The 18,046-nt window shown below is 39.8% G+C and overlaps 1 protein-coding gene across 2 annotated transcripts in view; it reads left to right on the top strand.

Annotated features, from left to right (window-relative positions):
- Positions 1-99: 99 nt before the first annotated feature.
- Positions 100-18,046, top strand: part of LMBR1 (limb development membrane protein 1) — a 76,913-nt gene continuing 58,966 nt past the window's right edge. Inside the window, exons 1-2 of one of the 2 annotated variants that reach the window (XM_055707446.1) lie at positions 100-427; positions 15,991-16,063. In XM_055707446.1, the coding sequence (XP_055563421.1) occupies positions 365-427; positions 15,991-16,063 (136 nt within the window). In that variant the 5' untranslated portion in view covers positions 100-364. The remainder of the gene's footprint in view (positions 428-15,990; positions 16,064-18,046) is intronic. The other variant, XM_055707445.1, reaches the window with a different exon arrangement.

The following is an 18,046-nucleotide window of genomic DNA, read 5'->3' as shown; positions in this document are numbered from 1 at the left end:
CGCCCCCGCCTCGCCAGGTTTCACCACGCCTCCTACCCTTGAGCCCCGCCTCTCCCCCGGGCGGCTGGGGCGGGGCGTGCGCGGGGACGCTGCGTGGTGACGGAGCAGGAGGAGCTGAGGCGGTGCCGCTCGCCCTTCCTCCTCCTCCTCCTCCTCCTCCTCCTTCTCCGCGCCCCGCCGGACGGTGACAGAGCGGCGGAGCCCGCCGCCAGCGCCGCTGCCGGGGCCAGTCAGCCGCTGCCAGGTCCCGGGGGAGCAGCCGGCGCTGCCGCTGGCCATGGTGGCCCGCCTGCCGCCGGGGGGGCAGGAGCAGGCGCGGCGGCGGCGGCCGCCATTGCGCGCGGGGGCCGCGGGACTATGAAGGATGGAAGCGGACGAGGTGACGATCCGCGAGCAGAACTTCCACAGCCAAGTGCGGGAGTACACGGTAGGCGGCACCGCCGGGCCCCCGCGGCACCCTCCCGCCTTCCTCCCTGACCTGTCACTGCGGTGCCCCCGAGGCCGCGCTGCCGCGGGACCCCCCTTCCCCGCCTGGCTGCGCCCCCCCCCCCCCCCACCCGCCCGTCCCCTCGCCTGGCAGCCGCAGGCTTGTCCCGCTCTTTCCCTGCCTGACCTTGGCTGCTTTGCCCCCTTGCCCCCCAGCTCCCGTTTCCAGCCCGGGTCGGGTGGCCTGTCCCGTGTGGGCATAGCGGTGTGCGCCTCCCTGCCCCGGGCTGGGCGTGAGGGGGCGCGGGGGTGGGCGGGGGCGGTCCCAGCCTTACCCCGCCGTGGGTTTGGCTGTGCCTGCCGTGAGGAGGGGAAATAGCGTGCACACATGCGGGACGTGGCTGTGCTTCCGAACGTGTGTTCCTGTGCCCTGCGATATGCGTTCAACACCTCAGCCTTCGAGTGCAGCCGTGTTACTGTGCCGTGCGCCTGGGATTTCGTGTTACCGCTTGTGACCCTGAGACCCTCCTGTCTTGTGCTGTTTGCCACGGATGTGTGTAACCTTCATGTTTTCCCTAACCCCTCGTGTTGTTCCCAGTGCTGCTGCATGCCCTGGGCTCCCCAAGCGGAGCAATACGGAGCGCAGAACCCTGTGCTGTCCCATCTAACTCAGCCTTCTGTAGCCAAGTGCAATGCTACACTTCAACGTGCAGATGGACAGGGCTGTTGTGGTTTCCTCTCTGACTGCCTCGTAATTGTTTTCAGGACTATTCAAAGCTGACAGAGGTGTTTTGATGGGGCTTCTGTCTCTTCTGCTTCAGTTCAAGGAAGGAAGTATGTGCTGCACGTAGGAGACGTGCAGTGTTGTCTTCTGTGCACATGCTGTCCAAACTCAGCTGGGTAATTGCGTTCTCTTTGCAGTTACTGCTTTCTAAGAAAGAATGGGTTTCTTGAATTCAAATACAGTTTAGTTATTTTAATAATTATTTTTGAGCTGTATCGGGAGACAATATTAAATACAACTGTTAACTGATTTATGTAGGCCTATGGCTAGGTTCTTTGATAACAGAGACTTGCTTGGACCCCTAGTGTGTTAATGTCTTTTCTATGTTTTATAAATCCCTATATCAAGACCTTTTTTCTTCTGGTGAAGTATTAAATTTCTGGAATATTTTTTCTGGAGCGCTAAACAAGTCCATACGAAGAGAACTGTCGCTTTACAAGATTTTCTGGATCTTCTGTGTTTTGTGAGTGGAATGTCATGAGAGGGGCATAAAAGGAAATACTTTCTTCTAAAGAAGTCTCTAAGCATTATCGTAGTCTCTTTTATGCTATGAAAATGCAAGTGTATACACAAATCATGCATTCCCTTCTGGATGCTAGCAGGTATCTTTTTCCCTGGTGTCCGTTCTTCCATTTTTATTTCTTTGTGTGCTAATTATCTCCTACTTACATCCACCAGTCTTGTTCAGATACATTGTATGCTACATATTGTGCTTTTGTACCTGGTAGGGTGCACAGATTTTGAGTCTGAAGGAATGGCTGTGTGCAGCCTCTCCAGGTACTGTTACAAACAGTGAAGGTTAATAAATTCTTGGAGAAGTAGCCTATCTATGCTGCAGTCACTTCCCTAAAACTTTTTTAGCCTATTTAAAGCAATTGGTAACTCTTCCCCTTGGTAGTCATATAAGAAATCACATAGACATAAATAACTTTCATTTTAGAGGTGCAGTGTTGCTTTATTTGGACAGTGGAGGCAGAATATTCTTGCTTTTGAAACTGTACTTTGTGATCTTTAATATTGATGACAAACCATCTATATTATTGTTCAATCAGTGGGGATAATAATGACAATTTTGCCTTTTAAATCATGCGTTGTTACAGTTGTGATCTTGTCTTTAATTTATGTTGGAAGACCACAGGGTTTTATGAGTGCATGAACTGCTGCCATCCACAGCTGAGTGTCCTTGTGACTCTCACATGCTGCAAAAGTGTATTGCAAGTTTGATTACACTTGTGGTTAGTTTAAGCATATTGAAGTACACAGAGTGTGTTGCTTACATGTACCATTATGTCAACATCCTGTCCTAATCATTCATGCTCTTGCTGGTCATGAAGTTATATGGTGAATATAATTTCTTAAAATATGCAAGAAGACAGTTGTGCGGGTAGTGGGTGTAATCATCAGCCCCTCAGCTGGAGGAGGGAACATGGAGTTCTGACACATGCACAAGACTTTCGTTCCAGTTGCAGGTAGGCTGGGGGAAGTGAAGCAGTTAATAGAAGGATTTGATGTTTGTTGCATAATTTTACAGTGGAGGAAATGTCTGTATGCCTGTAAGGAGCAAGTTGGGTTTGTGCAGTTTGGGAGTTTTGTCTTTGGAGATCTAGTTGTGTGGCACAATCTGTACTGGAAGCTAAAATGATATATTCATGGGAGAAGAGAAACCAAACTAAGTTGATGTAGTTAAAAAGAAAACCCTTTTCACTTTTCTTTTACAATTTTTCTTCATTTTCTTTGAATAGATACAGAATTTCTAGATTGTGCTTTCTGATGGAGTCCTAAGGGCACACTAAGTTTAACTTCAGTTAAGAATTCATCTATTCTTTGAACTGACAAGCTACAAAGTTTTCCATCAAGTTGTGTTATGTAACAAAAAAATAAAGGCCTGTTATCCTTCTGCTGGTGGTACTTGTCTGTAGGTGCCAACTTCTGCTAATTCCACCTTGAAAAGACAAACGTTTTTGACACATTTATAGATTGAGCAAGGGTAGTAGAAGATGATTTTTTACAAAAATAAATCCTTCATCTGCTTTCGAGGTGACTGTCTCTGTGCTTTAATGATTAATTTAATTCGGGCCCATTCAGGCTTGACCTCATTTGGAGTGTCTGTATGGTACCTGTTTTTTTTCAAGAGGGTGTCTGTCTGCAAGAAAATAATGTATTTTGTTTCTTCATGAGGATGCTCTTTTACTTATAGAAGGCTAACTCCCTAGCTTAGTTTCAGCACGGCATTTCAAATGTGAGTCTGCCATGCAGAGGACCGGTTGTTTGAAACAGTTGCAGAGAACACCCAGACTTTTTCAGACTTCTATGAACTTTTAAAATTCAGATTGAGTGAAGTAAAAGTGGAGATGGAGAACTGATGACCCAGTATAAGAGAATGGCACAGCCGTAAGTTTGCTCAAAGTCAATGAGAGCCTTGACTTCAATAAAGCCAGAATCATTCACAGTTCTGACTAAAAAGGGCATATTTCTAAAAAGAAACTTTAGTTGATTACAAAATATAGAGGAATGTCTGTGTTCTGCACTTTGTCAGCATTTGTATGAGAGAGATTTAAAGGCCAGACAATGTTCTGTGCTGGTCTGATACTATCTGTTACTTTTGTACACGTAATTGGCTTGCCTTTCTTAGGCTTTAGATGCATTTATAGTTCGCTGAGACCTGGAACATTTATGGAAGATATTTAAGCTTTTAGAAAACTGCTTTTCCCTTGTGTCCTGTTGGTATGTCTGTTTATACAATGTAATTATAAAGTGTTCCATTTTCTGCTAGTATTGTTGTGAGCTGTTTTTCAGAAAAACGCAAATCAAGTAAGTGCAGTGATTCTGTTTCTTTGCGTTCCCTTGGGTATACTCTTTTTAGAATATTTTTACACTCCTCTTTTCCCAGATTGAGTCTTCTATTCTGGAATATTAGCTTGTATTTTTAAAATTTAGATCTAACTTTTGATGTTATGTTTTCCATTTACAAAATGCTGGATTTTGAGTTTGTAAAAACATGCACATACGCTTGGTTATGAGGTTTCCTTGGCAAAATAAACACACTGTGCTTGCGTTTGTGGTGTGAGGAAAACTGTGGAAGAAAACAATTTGGTGACTATAGAATTACAAGTTGGAAAGCTTAAGAACTACTATAGTATGTTTGGAAATGACTTAATAAATACCTAATGAAAAAAAATCAGTCCTGGTAGAATAAGTTAAAATGCAAAAGTGTTATTATAATTGTTCCATGGAAGTCCAGGCAGATGTTGAAGCTGGTGTAATATATAGTTCTATGATTATTAGTGTCAAACGCTTCCATTTGAAAGACTAAATATTTTCAGAGGTAGGCTTCAGATGCCAGATGTTTAGCAAAACTTAGTTTCTCTAATTCTTAATGCAATTCACTATACAAGAAGGCTTTTTTTGGTACCATACCACTTTTAAAAATTAAATGTGGGGTGCTTTTTTTTTTTTTATTTTTTTGCTACTAGTGATACAATGGTTATTTGCTGTGTATATGTGTGTCAATCTGAATCTAAAAATAATGTGCAGCAGTTCAGAAAGTCCTTTTTAGGTAGTTGCAACTGTGTCATGTCTTTGATTTTTTGGTTTTGTTTGCAGCTTCACACTAACACCACTGGCTCTGTTTTCTTCTCTGGTTTCTTTTTGTGCCTTTTATCCTCTTGTCCCGTTTTGGGGTAGAGAGGTGTTTGGGATTCTTCTGTATGAACTAATGCAGCGTGGTTCCTGCTGGCATTTGTCCCCTATAGGCTATAAAATGAGAACACTGATTTGAGCACTGTACTCCTGCTGGTAGTGTGCTTTTCTTCCTGAGCAGTTTTGCTTCCTTAAATTTATGTTCCAGACAAAATCTTCACAGGCTATTTTTTACACCAGAAGTGATGGTATTCTGATAATGGGCCAGGAAGAAAATGCTGATTAGAAGCATGGGTGATTTTTTAAGAACAAACCTATTACAAATACTGAATTAGTTTTGTTTGAATGTTTATGCAAGTTTATCAATAAAATTGATGCCTTTCAATTTTTTATCTATATGCTGAAATGTTGGAGTAGTTTATATCTTAAATGGCTTCTTGTATCTCAAAAATAACTTTTGCATAGGTTTCTCAGTATTGCTTTTTTTTTCTTAAATATTTTAGAAAAAAATTGTAACTGAATGAAGAAGTATTTGTGGTAGTGGGGTGAGATATAAGGCTCAAAGATAGGTGCACATGTAATGGAATTAAGTATATACAATGTTGGCATCATTCAGTCATCTTAAAAATATATCTTTACTTGTAAACATGGGTGTTGTACTGAACTTTAAGAAGTGATGAGTCATCTTCTGGCTGCTGGTCCTGGTGAATCCATCTGGAATCAATAGGCATCTCCAAATACTTGGCAAAGACAAGTGGATAGAGGGATGCGTATTCCCCGAACAGGAACAACTTTTGTAGAGTTCCGCTTTTTCTGTTTACGTAAAATAAGCATGAAAGGCAGAAGTGTAAAAAGTTACTATTAAGTTACAAGTCCAAATAATTCGTTTTGAACACTGGTGTGCTGCTTTGTGGTAGCAGTTGACCAAAAGGGCAACACCACACTTTGTGGAAGGTACAGACATCTGATTAAGAAAGTTTAGATTAAGGTGTAAAGTAGATTTGAGAAAATCTAATGAAAAGTGAAAGAACTGACAGCAAACAAAGCCTGCTATTGATTAAAAGGCCAAGACAAGCATATCCATCTTGGGTTTTTTTGGATGGCTGGTCATGTAGAGGGACTGGACAAGATGGCAGGATGTAACTGAGAGATCGTAGGCTTGTAATGAATGTCTTAATCTTTGCTGTGATGTCGGGATACTGAATGTGTTTGAATTTATAAGCACAAGACTCTCTGGAAAGAAGCGTTTTCAGAGATGTTGAGGAGGGTTGAGGGGTGGGTGAAGCAGAAAGCAGAGCAGCAGAGGAGATGGTGGTAATGTCAGAGTGGAGATTGAATCTGAAGCATGTTGCCAGTGAAGTTATAAGTGAGAATTCAGTTCTGGTGACATAGATGGAAATTTGGGTTAAGGAAGACTATGTAAAGAAAACATTTCATTTGGTATAAGCTGACTGCTTTTATTTGAAGGTTATATAAGTGTTTTTTTTTTTTTTTAACTGCAGGGTTTTCTCCTTTCCTGTCTTTCACTATCCCCTATTTAATGTGATATTTTTCCTCATTTTGGAGGGCAGTGATAACTCGATTAGAAGGTCTTAACTTCTGCAATACTCTTTGCATTCTCCCCCTTACTTTGAAAACCACTGAAGCTTTCCTATAAACATGTCAAATGACTTCCTGGTAACATTAATGTGCGAGAATTTGCATAACATAACACAGGAACAGGAGAGACTTTGAAAGTCATGACTGTAGTTTATGTTTTTATGCATGTGATAATTAACAGCCTTGGTTGTTGCATCACTCTAGCAGGTAAGCATACAGCTAGGTGGAGATGACCTGGTATAAGTTACTGCTGTAACCCCCTTATTAGTCATCACATGACAAGTGAAATTGCTTCATATGTTCAGGAGCTTTGATCTGTTGCTCTTTGGGGCCCAATTTGGTCTATGAAGATGCTGACAAAAGTCATGTTGATGTTTCATCAACTTGGTGTTGAATATGCATTGCAGTATTGCTGAGCTGCTTCCCACACAGAGGTTTCTAGTTTCTTGATTAACTGAATATGTTAAAAATTATTTCTAACTACCATCAACATAGTTCCAAGAAAATACTGTTTTAATATTTGAGCACTTCGATAATAACTTGGGTTTGAAAATTTTGATTAACTGGAAAATATTATTCCACAGAAAATTGTTTCAGTTCCTCTGTTTCCGTATCACTTGTGCTCTCCATAGCAAGTAGAATGTGTATAGATGGCATTGAAATCAGTGTATGGCTGAGTTTAGTATAGAGGATGGAAGCAGCATGTGTCTAAGATTTCTTTCCCCCTTCACCTTCTTGGTTTATAGTGGTGTGGTTTCCACTGTTAGGCTTCACAGTTGTCACTGAAATGTGGTGCTTCACAGTTCTACTGTTGATTTTTAAGTGCCTGTTTATGCCCTAAGTATCCCATCTTTTCCATTACCTGTAACTGTACTTTCAATGTATTTGGCTGATGGGAAGAATTGATGCCAATGAGTTTCTGTTGAGTTTGACTACAGCAACATGTCTAAAATTTTGGCTGAGTTTCAAACTGTGATATGTCCAGTAGAGAGTCTGCACAATTGGTGAGAATTATGAAAACAATGCAAGTGTTGCCATTTAAATATACTTGTGTTTTGGCAGTGGCGGTGGGGAAAAAAAAGTGTGCTACTTGAATCGTAAGGTATGTATGTATGTGTGAGAAGACAAACAAATGTATTTCTATGAGTTAGGAGGAGAAAATTCATTAGCTCTGTCTTCTAAGATAGGCATCTTGCCCTGGAAATTATTATTAGCCAAAGAAGCTGCCTTAACACAAATAGATTGTTTATCAAGTTTGTTATATTAATGAGACTTCTGAGGTTATTTTTTCAGAAAAGAGTTTTTAATGGAATGACTCTGTGAAGTTTCAATATAACTGGTTATTATAGCCTGTCTGTAAAATGTTTAATAATACTTTCATTCAGTGGCAGAATGCTAGTATGATCTAGGTTGGTGCTATTGGCGTTAATTCTAGAGGGTGTTTTTACATCATGTACTAATGCTGAAAAATATTCTTGAATCTGATTTTAATGGCGTTGCTGTAGCCCATACAGGTCAAAGAAAAATGACTTGCAGTCATTCTTTGAGGAATTTTGAGTGTATTACTGGGTATAGAATTCAGTACCCTGAACAGAGGTATTTTGGGCCTATTACTAAGGATCATGGAGGTGGTGTAACATTTTTTTTCCCCTTTACCCAGAACATAAATACATTCCCATTAAGTATATAAAAGGGAACATAAAAGCTAACAAATTTATGTGTTGATTTGAATTCCTTCATTAGTTTGAAGTGAGGCTCTGCTGCTGGTGACATTAACGTGAAGGTAGTTTAAGTAAATGACACATGGAAGCTACCTGCTGAAGGGCTCTAGATTTTTTTATCTTCAGCTAGCAGTATTTCTAGCACACAGAATATAGTTTTGGAAATGTCATACTTTGTTAGATCCTGGAATTTTTCCCTAGGTGAGCAAGTCTAGGCACCCAGCCTCTGAACTACTTATGATTTCTTAATAATTTAGTAACCAGCAAAAAACCATGGGTCATCCTCTTGCACATACTTTAAGCCAGGGAGGAGTCCTGAGAGGAGACCATACACGTGGGGGAAATCATAGGTGTGGAGGGCTGTGTTAATGAGTTCAATTAATCTGTAGTCATAAGACATATTTGACATTTTCTCATAAGCTTGAATTTAGTGTGTCGCTAAGCCTGTCAGGCTGGCTGGATTAGAGGGAACTTTAATCACAGAGCACAGAGTTTTTAAGAATAAATAGTTAATATCTCATTTTTGAGAAAAATGAGATGGCCAGAGCAGATGATACTATGAATGCCAAGCTCAAACTGAGAGAATAGCTAAAAATTTTAGTTTTCTTTAGTGTGCATAGTTTGTTACAGGTAACTTACTGTTGACACATCCAAAACAGGTGGAACACCTTGTTTGCTTTATAGATGTTGATGGGACAATGGAGTTATTAGAAATAAACCAAGCAGAACTACTTGTCTCCACCTGTGTTTTCTTACTGCTTATTCCTGCCGTCCTTTCCACAAGTAAACAAAAGTAGTTGCCAAGTGGGACAGTAGGAGGAAGATTTTTAGTTGCTGTGTGGCATTTTAATGCGCATTAACATACTTCAGCATCAGAGCAGTAAGATGGGTGTATAATGCTATGTTTAGTTGTTTTCTGTTCCAGAAATTAAACTCCAGAAGTGCAACACTACTGTTTTTCTGTAGGTAGTAAACCCAGTCAAGCAAAACTCTGACAGTTCAATTTTCAACTCTTAAATGTGTTCTTTAGACATATTCTACAGGGTGGTGTTACCAAGAGTGACCTCTACCTTTTCTCTACGCTGTTTTTTCTATTTAGGGGAAAGAACACATTCCGTAAAGTAACAGCAAGAAGTGGAGATATTCTTCATTATATTCTTCATAATGTCTGTAGCTACTATTTTTTGCATATCCTTTGCATAGAAATGCTGGTGGATTTAATAGCAGTCGCTTTTTTCTTTTAATACTGATGCAGCCACTTTCTTTGAAAGCTTTTTTTCTTTACTTACCTTATTCCTTAGTTTTTTGGAGCTTCTTGATCTTTCATTTCATACATAGCATAGTAAAATGCTGTTTACTTGTCTGTTTTGCTCTGCCAGCTTTACTCTCCCTGTTCTAGACGCTAGTATGCAGTCAAGTGAGAGGAAATGATCACTTGTCTGCTTTGATGCTTTTCAAGTAGAAATCTTGAATCTGTGTTTTGCATTTGGAAGTGTATTAAATCCAAGAGCATTGCTAAGGTCTGTGACTTCTTTCTCCAAGAGAGTTCTGTGGTGGTTCCTTATTGCTAAAAGCTGTTGTTCTGTAAGATGTACAGCTTTTTCATAGTGGGAGGACATCCCTGACACAGTGCTGCAGGGGTTTGTGCTTACACTAATACTTCTAAACACATTAATAATGACCTGGAGAAGGGTATAAATTATGAGGTGACAAAGTTTCTAATGGTGCTGATTTATTCAGGATAATAGAAAAGAAGGCTGACTGGACCGCAGCCTTCTGCTCAGAAGAGGATCAGCTATGACATCAGACTAGGTTACTTAGGACTTGAAAACATCCAAGGATGGAGATTTTACAACCTTGCTGGGCAACTGGTTGTACTGCTTGGCTTTCCTCAGGAGGGGATTTCTACTCACCTCCAGTCTCATCCTCCCACCATGCACCACCGTCAAGAGCCCAGCTCTGCCACCTTAATGATCTCCTCGTAGGTACTGACAAGCTGCTGCCAGGTTCTCCTGAAGCCTTGTTGCCCTCGGGCTGAACAAGCAGAGGTCCTTCAGCCTGTCTGCAACCAGGCAAGTGTTCCAGCCTGCTGACCATCTTGGTCATCTTCCTTGTTGCAATTGCTGATGTCTTTCCTATATTGGGGGCTCAAACCTGGACATAGCAACTACGTGTGAATGTTGACTGGAGAGAGATAATTACTTCCTGTGATTATTGGCTTTGCTTCTGGTAATATAGCCCAGGATGCTCTTTGGAATGTTTGCTACCAGGGCACGCTGGTTGTCAGATATTGAACAATTACTGGACACTGCAGCTGTATGCTTTTTTCCTAGTATAAACTACAGCTGTATTCCCTGCACAACAGTTGGGAAGAATACCATGCTATATAAATAAAAAGTGTTGCTCTTTCTGTACACAAAAATGCAGCTTTTAATGCACATGAATTACAATTGTGAAACATGGTAGTGTCTTGTGCATAAGGGGAAAAAAGAGAGAATCTTGTATATTTTGAGCATGTTCTTTCTTAGCATGAAAGTGTTGCTCTAGCACTTGCAACAGAAGATGATGCTTTATCAAGCTGAGGCATGAATTTCAGTGCCAAAGTTTTAAAGCTGATCTTCAGTAACTGTCAGTAGGGATAAGTACCATGTAATTTGAGTTAGTTCAGATCTGTACTGCTCATGTTGATGCTGGACTCTTCAGTGCCAGCCCCTTAGATGCACATAGTTATGAACTGAAATGCGTGCAGTTTATCTCTAGCTCAATTCTCAGAGGAGCCGAGAACTGTCTGGTACAGATCCAAAAGTATCACTTGGATCATACTTGGATGACTTTGGATGACAGATCCAAAAGTATGACTCTGTGGAAGAGCTGGATACAAGATGCCTAAGAATGTAGTGCAGTGCATCTCCAAAAGTAGCCTCTCAGCGTGTCTAGTTGTATAATCTTAAGTGGGAGCAGAAGGTACTTCCTTTCCCAAATGAAGATGAAGAACTCCAAGCAAAGACAGCGTTATTTTTGATCGTCCTATCAAAGGTTGTATTAATCCATGCAAAGCGATGTGAAGTTATATGCTCGAGGTTTGAAGACTTCTTAATATGAGTCCTGTTAAAAGGCAGCCCACAGATGCAGCATAGAATCTATGCATTTTGTTTTCAGTTACTACTGAGTAGTGTGGAGCGGGGAACACACATATTAAGAAATGCTTTGCTTGACCGGCTATAACCATATAAAATTTTCAAACCCCTCTTAATTTCCTTTGTATTTTGATGCAGCTGGTCAAATGTGGACTGAGTGTATTTCCCCTGTAATGTGAAAACTTGCCATAGCTGGGTTTAAAGCAGCTTCTCAGGAGCAGTCTTACCTATAGCAACAGATACACAACTAGTTTTTCTCTCTAAAGCCGGAATGGATTTAAGGAAATAATTTTAAAGATTGGAAGTTATTGTGTGGTGGTTTTTTTTTTTTAATTAACACTGTTGGGGAATGTCAGAAATCCCATCTCATCAGTTGTGTACATTCTCTGCACAGTGTCTTCCCTGTCTTCCTCAAGTCAAACCTGGAAAAGCTTCATTTGAGCCCCAGTGACAAACTCGTTGCAGAGAACTTGGGTCTATGAGGAATACAGCTTGTCCTAAATTTGCTGTGCTTGCAGCATCCTTAACTTTTGTCAGCTCTTGTACAGATAGGTGATGGTATAAACCGCTGCTTTTTGGTTGAAAACATAGTTTGCAGTATGATTGGAATTTAGCACTGTATTGGCTTCAATACTGTTGCGTATAATAGTTTTCTGAAGAAAAGATGGAATTCAAGAGTATAGGCTCTTCTTTAACTGAAGGTATTGATACAGCTTCATGTGTGGTGTTCCTTTTTCATTAGTGCCCTATGTCAGTATGACTACCTATGTTTTTTAATAAGTGATCAGAAATGAAAGTTGACAGATGATTTAGGGTACTACGGACATATGTACATGTGAATTTTCCCTCTTCCAAAGGTTTTTTAAGAAAGTCCAATTAGGGGTGGTTAAGAACTGTATTTGTGAAGCCACATGATGTGGTAGGGAGTTTCTTTTGCATATGCCAAGGGCTACATCCAGGAAATACATTGAAAGGTGTTTCCTAAGCTAGGGTCAGCATGCCTTAGTAGAAGAGCTGTAAAGTGAGTAAGAAACTGGCTGCAGTATACATGACAACAGATTGTATTTTGGGGAAAAAAGCTACTATTAATTTTCCTTGGGTGTCAGTATTAAGAGCAATCTTGCTCAACTTAGGTGAAAATGAATTAAAACATTATGGTGTTAGCAGAAAACCCATTCTTTAGGAGATACAGTCCATACGAAGGAGGGTTAGAACATGGTGCAGAAAGGACTTGATGACCCCCAAATAATAGATGTAGTATGAAATTAAGGTGTGGTTTTTAAAAGGGGGGGGGGGCGGAAGGCAGAGTGATGAACTTGAACCCTAAAAACAAGTTTCTACTGTAACTTGAGAGCTGCTCTGATGGAAGCAGTTGGAGGGGTCAGCATGGGTGGATTCAGTGATCAGAGGATAATGCCAAGTTGCTAGTGTGATTCTTAGGTGAACATGTTGAAGTATTTTCAGTACAGAAAGAAGGGCTTAGTGCTGTTCTGTATAGCCATAAGAGCTTACCTGGAATGTTGCATACAAGCCCAGCCGTTCATAATCGAGAAATGTGAACTGAACTGAAGCTAGAACAAGTACAAACAAGGGATTTTATTTTATTTTATTTTTTTTTTGGGGTAGTACAAAAATATCCTGAAACAAAGAACAGTGAGAGGAGTAAGAATTCAGGATTGCAGTGTGACAGGATGGTGGAGTCTGTTCTTTGGCTATCGTGGGCAACACATTCCTTTTCCCCAACTTAACTGAGTTCCACTCTAAAAATAGTTAGGATGCTGGCTTTTGTTACTCCCTTTAGAAAGCTATTCAGAATGCATGCTTAGAAACACTTCGGGATTGTAGATTTCACCAAGGATAAATTGAAATTGAAGTAATATTTCTGAGTTTGCTTATTGACTTGTCAGTATGAAGGACTTGTAATTTATGAATTCTCTTTTTTTAAGATTCTGAAGCTTTCACTGAGTAGAATTTACTTATTTTTCTTGCCGGTCATTTTAAAATTACATGAATTTTCAGTAATAAACAACTGTAACAAATATTTATAAAATCATTTTCAGTTCTGAAAGAAGTAGACGGATAATTGCACCAAGATATATAGTTACACCTTATTGCTGACTTGCAAAGTAGCTGTCATCTAAAACTAGAAATACGATGTTTGACAGTTCATGTTACTGGACAGCTTTCATTTGCTGTGCCATCAAAATACCTCAGTTATCTTAGTGGTACCTTGTAAGTACAGACCCACATTTTCATTGTAACCTTCCTATCACAGATAGAAGTCATCCATTTTATTTGAAGATACCAAGAAGATTGCAGTAATTGTAATTACAAAAAACCCTTCCAGTAAATTCTTGCCTTAAATAAAAGTAAACTAAAAATGAACTTAACTAGATCTTTATTTTGCACAGGGACAGTGTTATTTGGGTCTGACAGATTATTTTTTTTATGCGATACCTGATTTTCAAAAGTGGATGCCTAAAATCAGGTGTTTCTATCCGTAGCCTTTTGCTTATTTTCAGAGGAACTGGAAACTTAGAGAAGGACTCTCTTTCAGCACTGGCATTGCGTTTTCTGATACTGATGGGACAAGCTGCGTCAGAGTACTCTGAAAACCCAAGGCTATTCTCAGTTTATTTTGTTTTTCCTGTTTAAAAAATACTGTACAAAAGAATGTTCTGTTATCTTAATAACATTCTTTATTAATGAAATTATTTATTTAAAGAATTCAATTCCTTAGTGAAACCTTTTCCACTTTGAGGCATCCTCTAGAGCACTGGGGTCGTGAACTGTATTCAGATGAAATATTTGAATTCGGATCTAGCTCTGAAATCTAACTTTCTGCATCTGTATTTCAGATACGTATCACCAGTGTGTGTGTGTTGCCTGCACAGAGAATGAGCTCAGCTGCCACTTTCAGACCTATGGCACTGTAATACTCCCAGGAGACAACCGTATGGCTGTTGCAGGCACCCAAATGCCATATTCAAACACTTCCTTTATTTATTTATTTATTTTTAAAATCTAAAATGCGCAACTACACAAAATAACTCCTCATTTATTTTTATTAGCATTTCTTAAAAAGTCTGTCTTTCTTGATTGGGTGATATATTCTGCCCCCCCTCCGATTCTGCTTTGGATATAATATGCTTATTTAGATGTAACTTTTTAAGGGCTATCATCACTACCTTCACTTTCACGTTTTCCTTTCACTTAGGGTACCTCTTCTGCTTCTTAATTTTTTAAGACAGTGAGTTCTTAAAACAACAGATCTTTAAATGGTTGATTAAAGAAGTAGATCAACTATTGCCTGGTAAAGTAATTTTGCAATTTCAGACCACAAAGGAGATTAAAGCTCAGACTGAAGCAGAACCCATTTAGGATGCTAATATTATGAATTGCAGATCCAGGCAGGGCCAATTGAAAAAAATAAGAATCTTGTATGGGGTAACAGGGGAAACTCACTTTAATGGTTAAATCTGCTAGAACAGTTTTGCCAGATTCAATTGGTTAACTGCTGTGTGTTCAGGCTTATTAGGTCGCTCCTCGTATTGAGCACAAGCAAAAGAATCTTGGCAGTTTGGGCTACTTCAGCTAGTTTCTCAGCTTGTGGTGTGCAGGTAATCTGTTTCCTGCAAGCCAGCAGAAAGCAGGAGACACTGGTGGTATGCAGCACTGTGCGCTGTGACTGCTCAGGTACCAGTGAAGGCTAAGGGCCACAGCAGGGCTGAATGGCATGCTTCGTTCTTGTTTCATTTCTGACTGACTCACATTTTTAATAGGTATCAACAAACCAGATTAAGGAAGCAGTGTCAAGCCACTGGTGCCTCATTCAGGAGCAAATAAATGTGTTTTTTCGTTTCCCACAAAGGCTTGGAGGGTTAAACTGTTTTGCTGTTCAATTACTTTCCTCTAAGCATTCCAACATACTTTAGGTGTTTTGGTCTTACCTTATTGTATTGAATTTTAAATGCTAAATCTTGGAAACAATTTGATGAAGTCATGGTGTGGGCTCAAGATACCTCTCACCTAAATAAGCCACCTACTTTATGAGGAGGGAAATTGTGCCCTTGGTCTCTGAACGTAAAGGAAACATCATGTTTGACTAGCTCATGCTTGGCTTAGGCAACCACTGTAGGCAGATGAGTCTCGCTTGGGTGAAATGTCACCTGGAACCTGTTTGATTCAAGACATGATGGAAATAATAAACATAACTGCTTTCTTCTTTCCACTTATGTTGATAGTTTACTCCAAAGTAGATTGTATTTTATGCAGTGGGCTCTTGAAGATTACCCTTAGCTTACATGTGAAGGGAATACAAAGCGTGTTAACTTTTACAACTCGAGTGGATTCAAACTTCAGAAAAACAACCCACCCCACCCACCCCTCCCCCAAACAAGAAACTGCGCTGTAAATAAGACACTCTTCTTAATTGTAATGTAAAACTTGCTGGCCATATAATTGATCCAATGCCTGTTATTCTAATTAAACTGTTCTCAATGGGCTTAACTTTCTATTAATAAGATATAAAATATAAGTGTTGGCATTTACATAGAATTACATAGAATGCGCTTTTGTCGATCTGAATTCAATTTTAAGTTGTTGTTACTGCATTTTCTGTTTATTCTTATTATAATCCAGGCATTTCTTCACAACCTAATAAATGCAATGTGTTTTTTTCCAGATCTGTTTTCTTCTATTTGCTGTTCTCTACATAGTTTCCTACTTTATAATCACAAGATACAAAAGGAAAGCAGGTAAGCACAGACTTCTTCATAGATTCAAAAATAATTCTGTTCTTCAAGTAAATAGGTGATGCTTTTTCTCTCTGCCTGCACAAGGAAAGCAGAACTAGCTCTCTGAACAAAGGTGTTTCTCAGGCTGCTGGTCTATGGCAGCTTGGACTGGTCTGACTGTATATGCTGCTTTATTGCCCTCTGTTCTGCTCCCTTTGTCCCCGAGCCATGAGTTCCTGTCATCTCCCTTGTGCTTCCTCTGGCAATTCTCAGACCCTTCAATGTGCCTTCTAGCATCAGCAACCGAGGAAGGGAGTGCACTTGAAGCATCTCAGAAGAGGATCAGTGAGTGCTGTCCATGGCACTCTGCGATTGAGTGAGAGTGTGTGGCTCTTGTAGAGGTGGTGTGGATGGCAACAATCAGTTGTTCTGTTGTGGCTTGCCGGGGCGCCTAAATCTTAACTGTTTTGAGGGGGAAGAAAGTGGAAAATTTCAAGTAGACACTTCTGCCTCCCTTGCCTTTAGATTCTGTTGTTCTCCTTTCATGTCAACTTTTCCAGAATAAGTATCTTCAGGCTGTGTTCTAGCACCAAGATCAAGTTCAGAGCTTTAGCTGGTAAAGTGAAAAGGCTGCCTGTAATACAGAAGTGAAGCAGCAGATTTCTTCTAAAAATCCTGCTTTGCTCAGTTACTGTTAATTCAGTGTTTTTAAGCTGTTCCTTGTGAACTCACCACTGAAGTCTTACTCCTTGAGATAACCCTGTTGGTTGGTGGTGGGTTTTTTTTTTTTTTTTTTGGTTTACTTTGGAAACGGCGTCTGCCTGAAACTAGTCTGTAGGAACCCCTGTCATTTTCTTCTGTATTTCTTCTAAAGACAAATAGCATAAAAATCTGTATACGGTGGCAGAATCTTTGACTCTTGACAGCTTACCTGGGACTGTGTTGTTTGGTAAGAGTCGGTCATACTGGAGAAGCATTCTTATGCATTATGATTTTGGCATTTTGAACTTTAAGGGCAACTGTTTATTGAACTATAACGACCTGTGTTACGATAGAGCTGCTTTCATAGATGGATTCACATTTAAAAAAGTAAACTCTTGAAGAAATGTGATACCTTTAAAAAAAAGTGCATCTCTTTAAACATAGGAAGTAAGATGGGTATGATTTTCTGATCCTGGTATGTACTTTGGATACTATGAAGCTGCTGCCATTTGGAGATAGGGAAGAACAGGGACGAGGAGCGGGTTTGTCAAACACTGTTGGATGTAAAGACACTTTTATTATCTTTTGGCAGCTGCTCTCATCAGCTGAGAGGAACTGCTTTGCAGCTGTCGTAACTTTATGAAAGCTGTGTGAACATTTATGTAGACAAACTTTGTAGCCTGCTAGGATCTTCCTGAAAGGATAAGTTTGAAGAGTTAACACATCTGGAATTCTTTCAGGACAAACTGTTTGCTGTTTCTACAACAGGCTCTTTAGCCAAAATGATTCATAAGAGACCTTGACTTAGTCTCTCAAAACACCCTGAGATTCCCATCAAATAAACAGAAACAATAACTCAATGTACTTTCCAAGAAGAATTTGAAAATAGTATGATGTTAGTGGCTACATGTTTATTTCAAGTGTGTGCATGACTCTTAAGAACTTGAAACACCTGGCTTTATTTATTTTTAGACTTTTAATAAATTTGAGTTACCTCTCACAGAAAATCTGGGAGACTTGAAAGAAAAAAGCTGACTAAAATTATTTCAAATGTAGAAATGTGTATATTTGTGTACAGATAGATATGTGTAGAGAAGTATGTAGAGAATAAATGAAGGATATACTAGTGATTGACCTCTGAGTTATATGTTGATAATATTTCAAAAATTTGGAATATTAATTGAGTAAGTGAACAAAAATGGTCTAAAATGTGAAATACCAGAAAAGAAGCCATGGTACCTTAAATCCAAAACAAACAAGAACAACAGTTCTCCTTCCCCTGCCTCCCCAAATCCCCAGGTG

Source organism: Falco cherrug, chromosome 4 (assembly GCF_023634085.1).
Source record: "Falco cherrug isolate bFalChe1 chromosome 4, bFalChe1.pri, whole genome shotgun sequence".
NCBI classification, from domain to species: Eukaryota; Metazoa; Chordata; class Aves; order Falconiformes; family Falconidae; genus Falco; species Falco cherrug.
The sequence above is the reverse complement of the archived record's forward strand: the minus strand, read 5'-3'. Positions and strand labels throughout refer to the sequence as shown.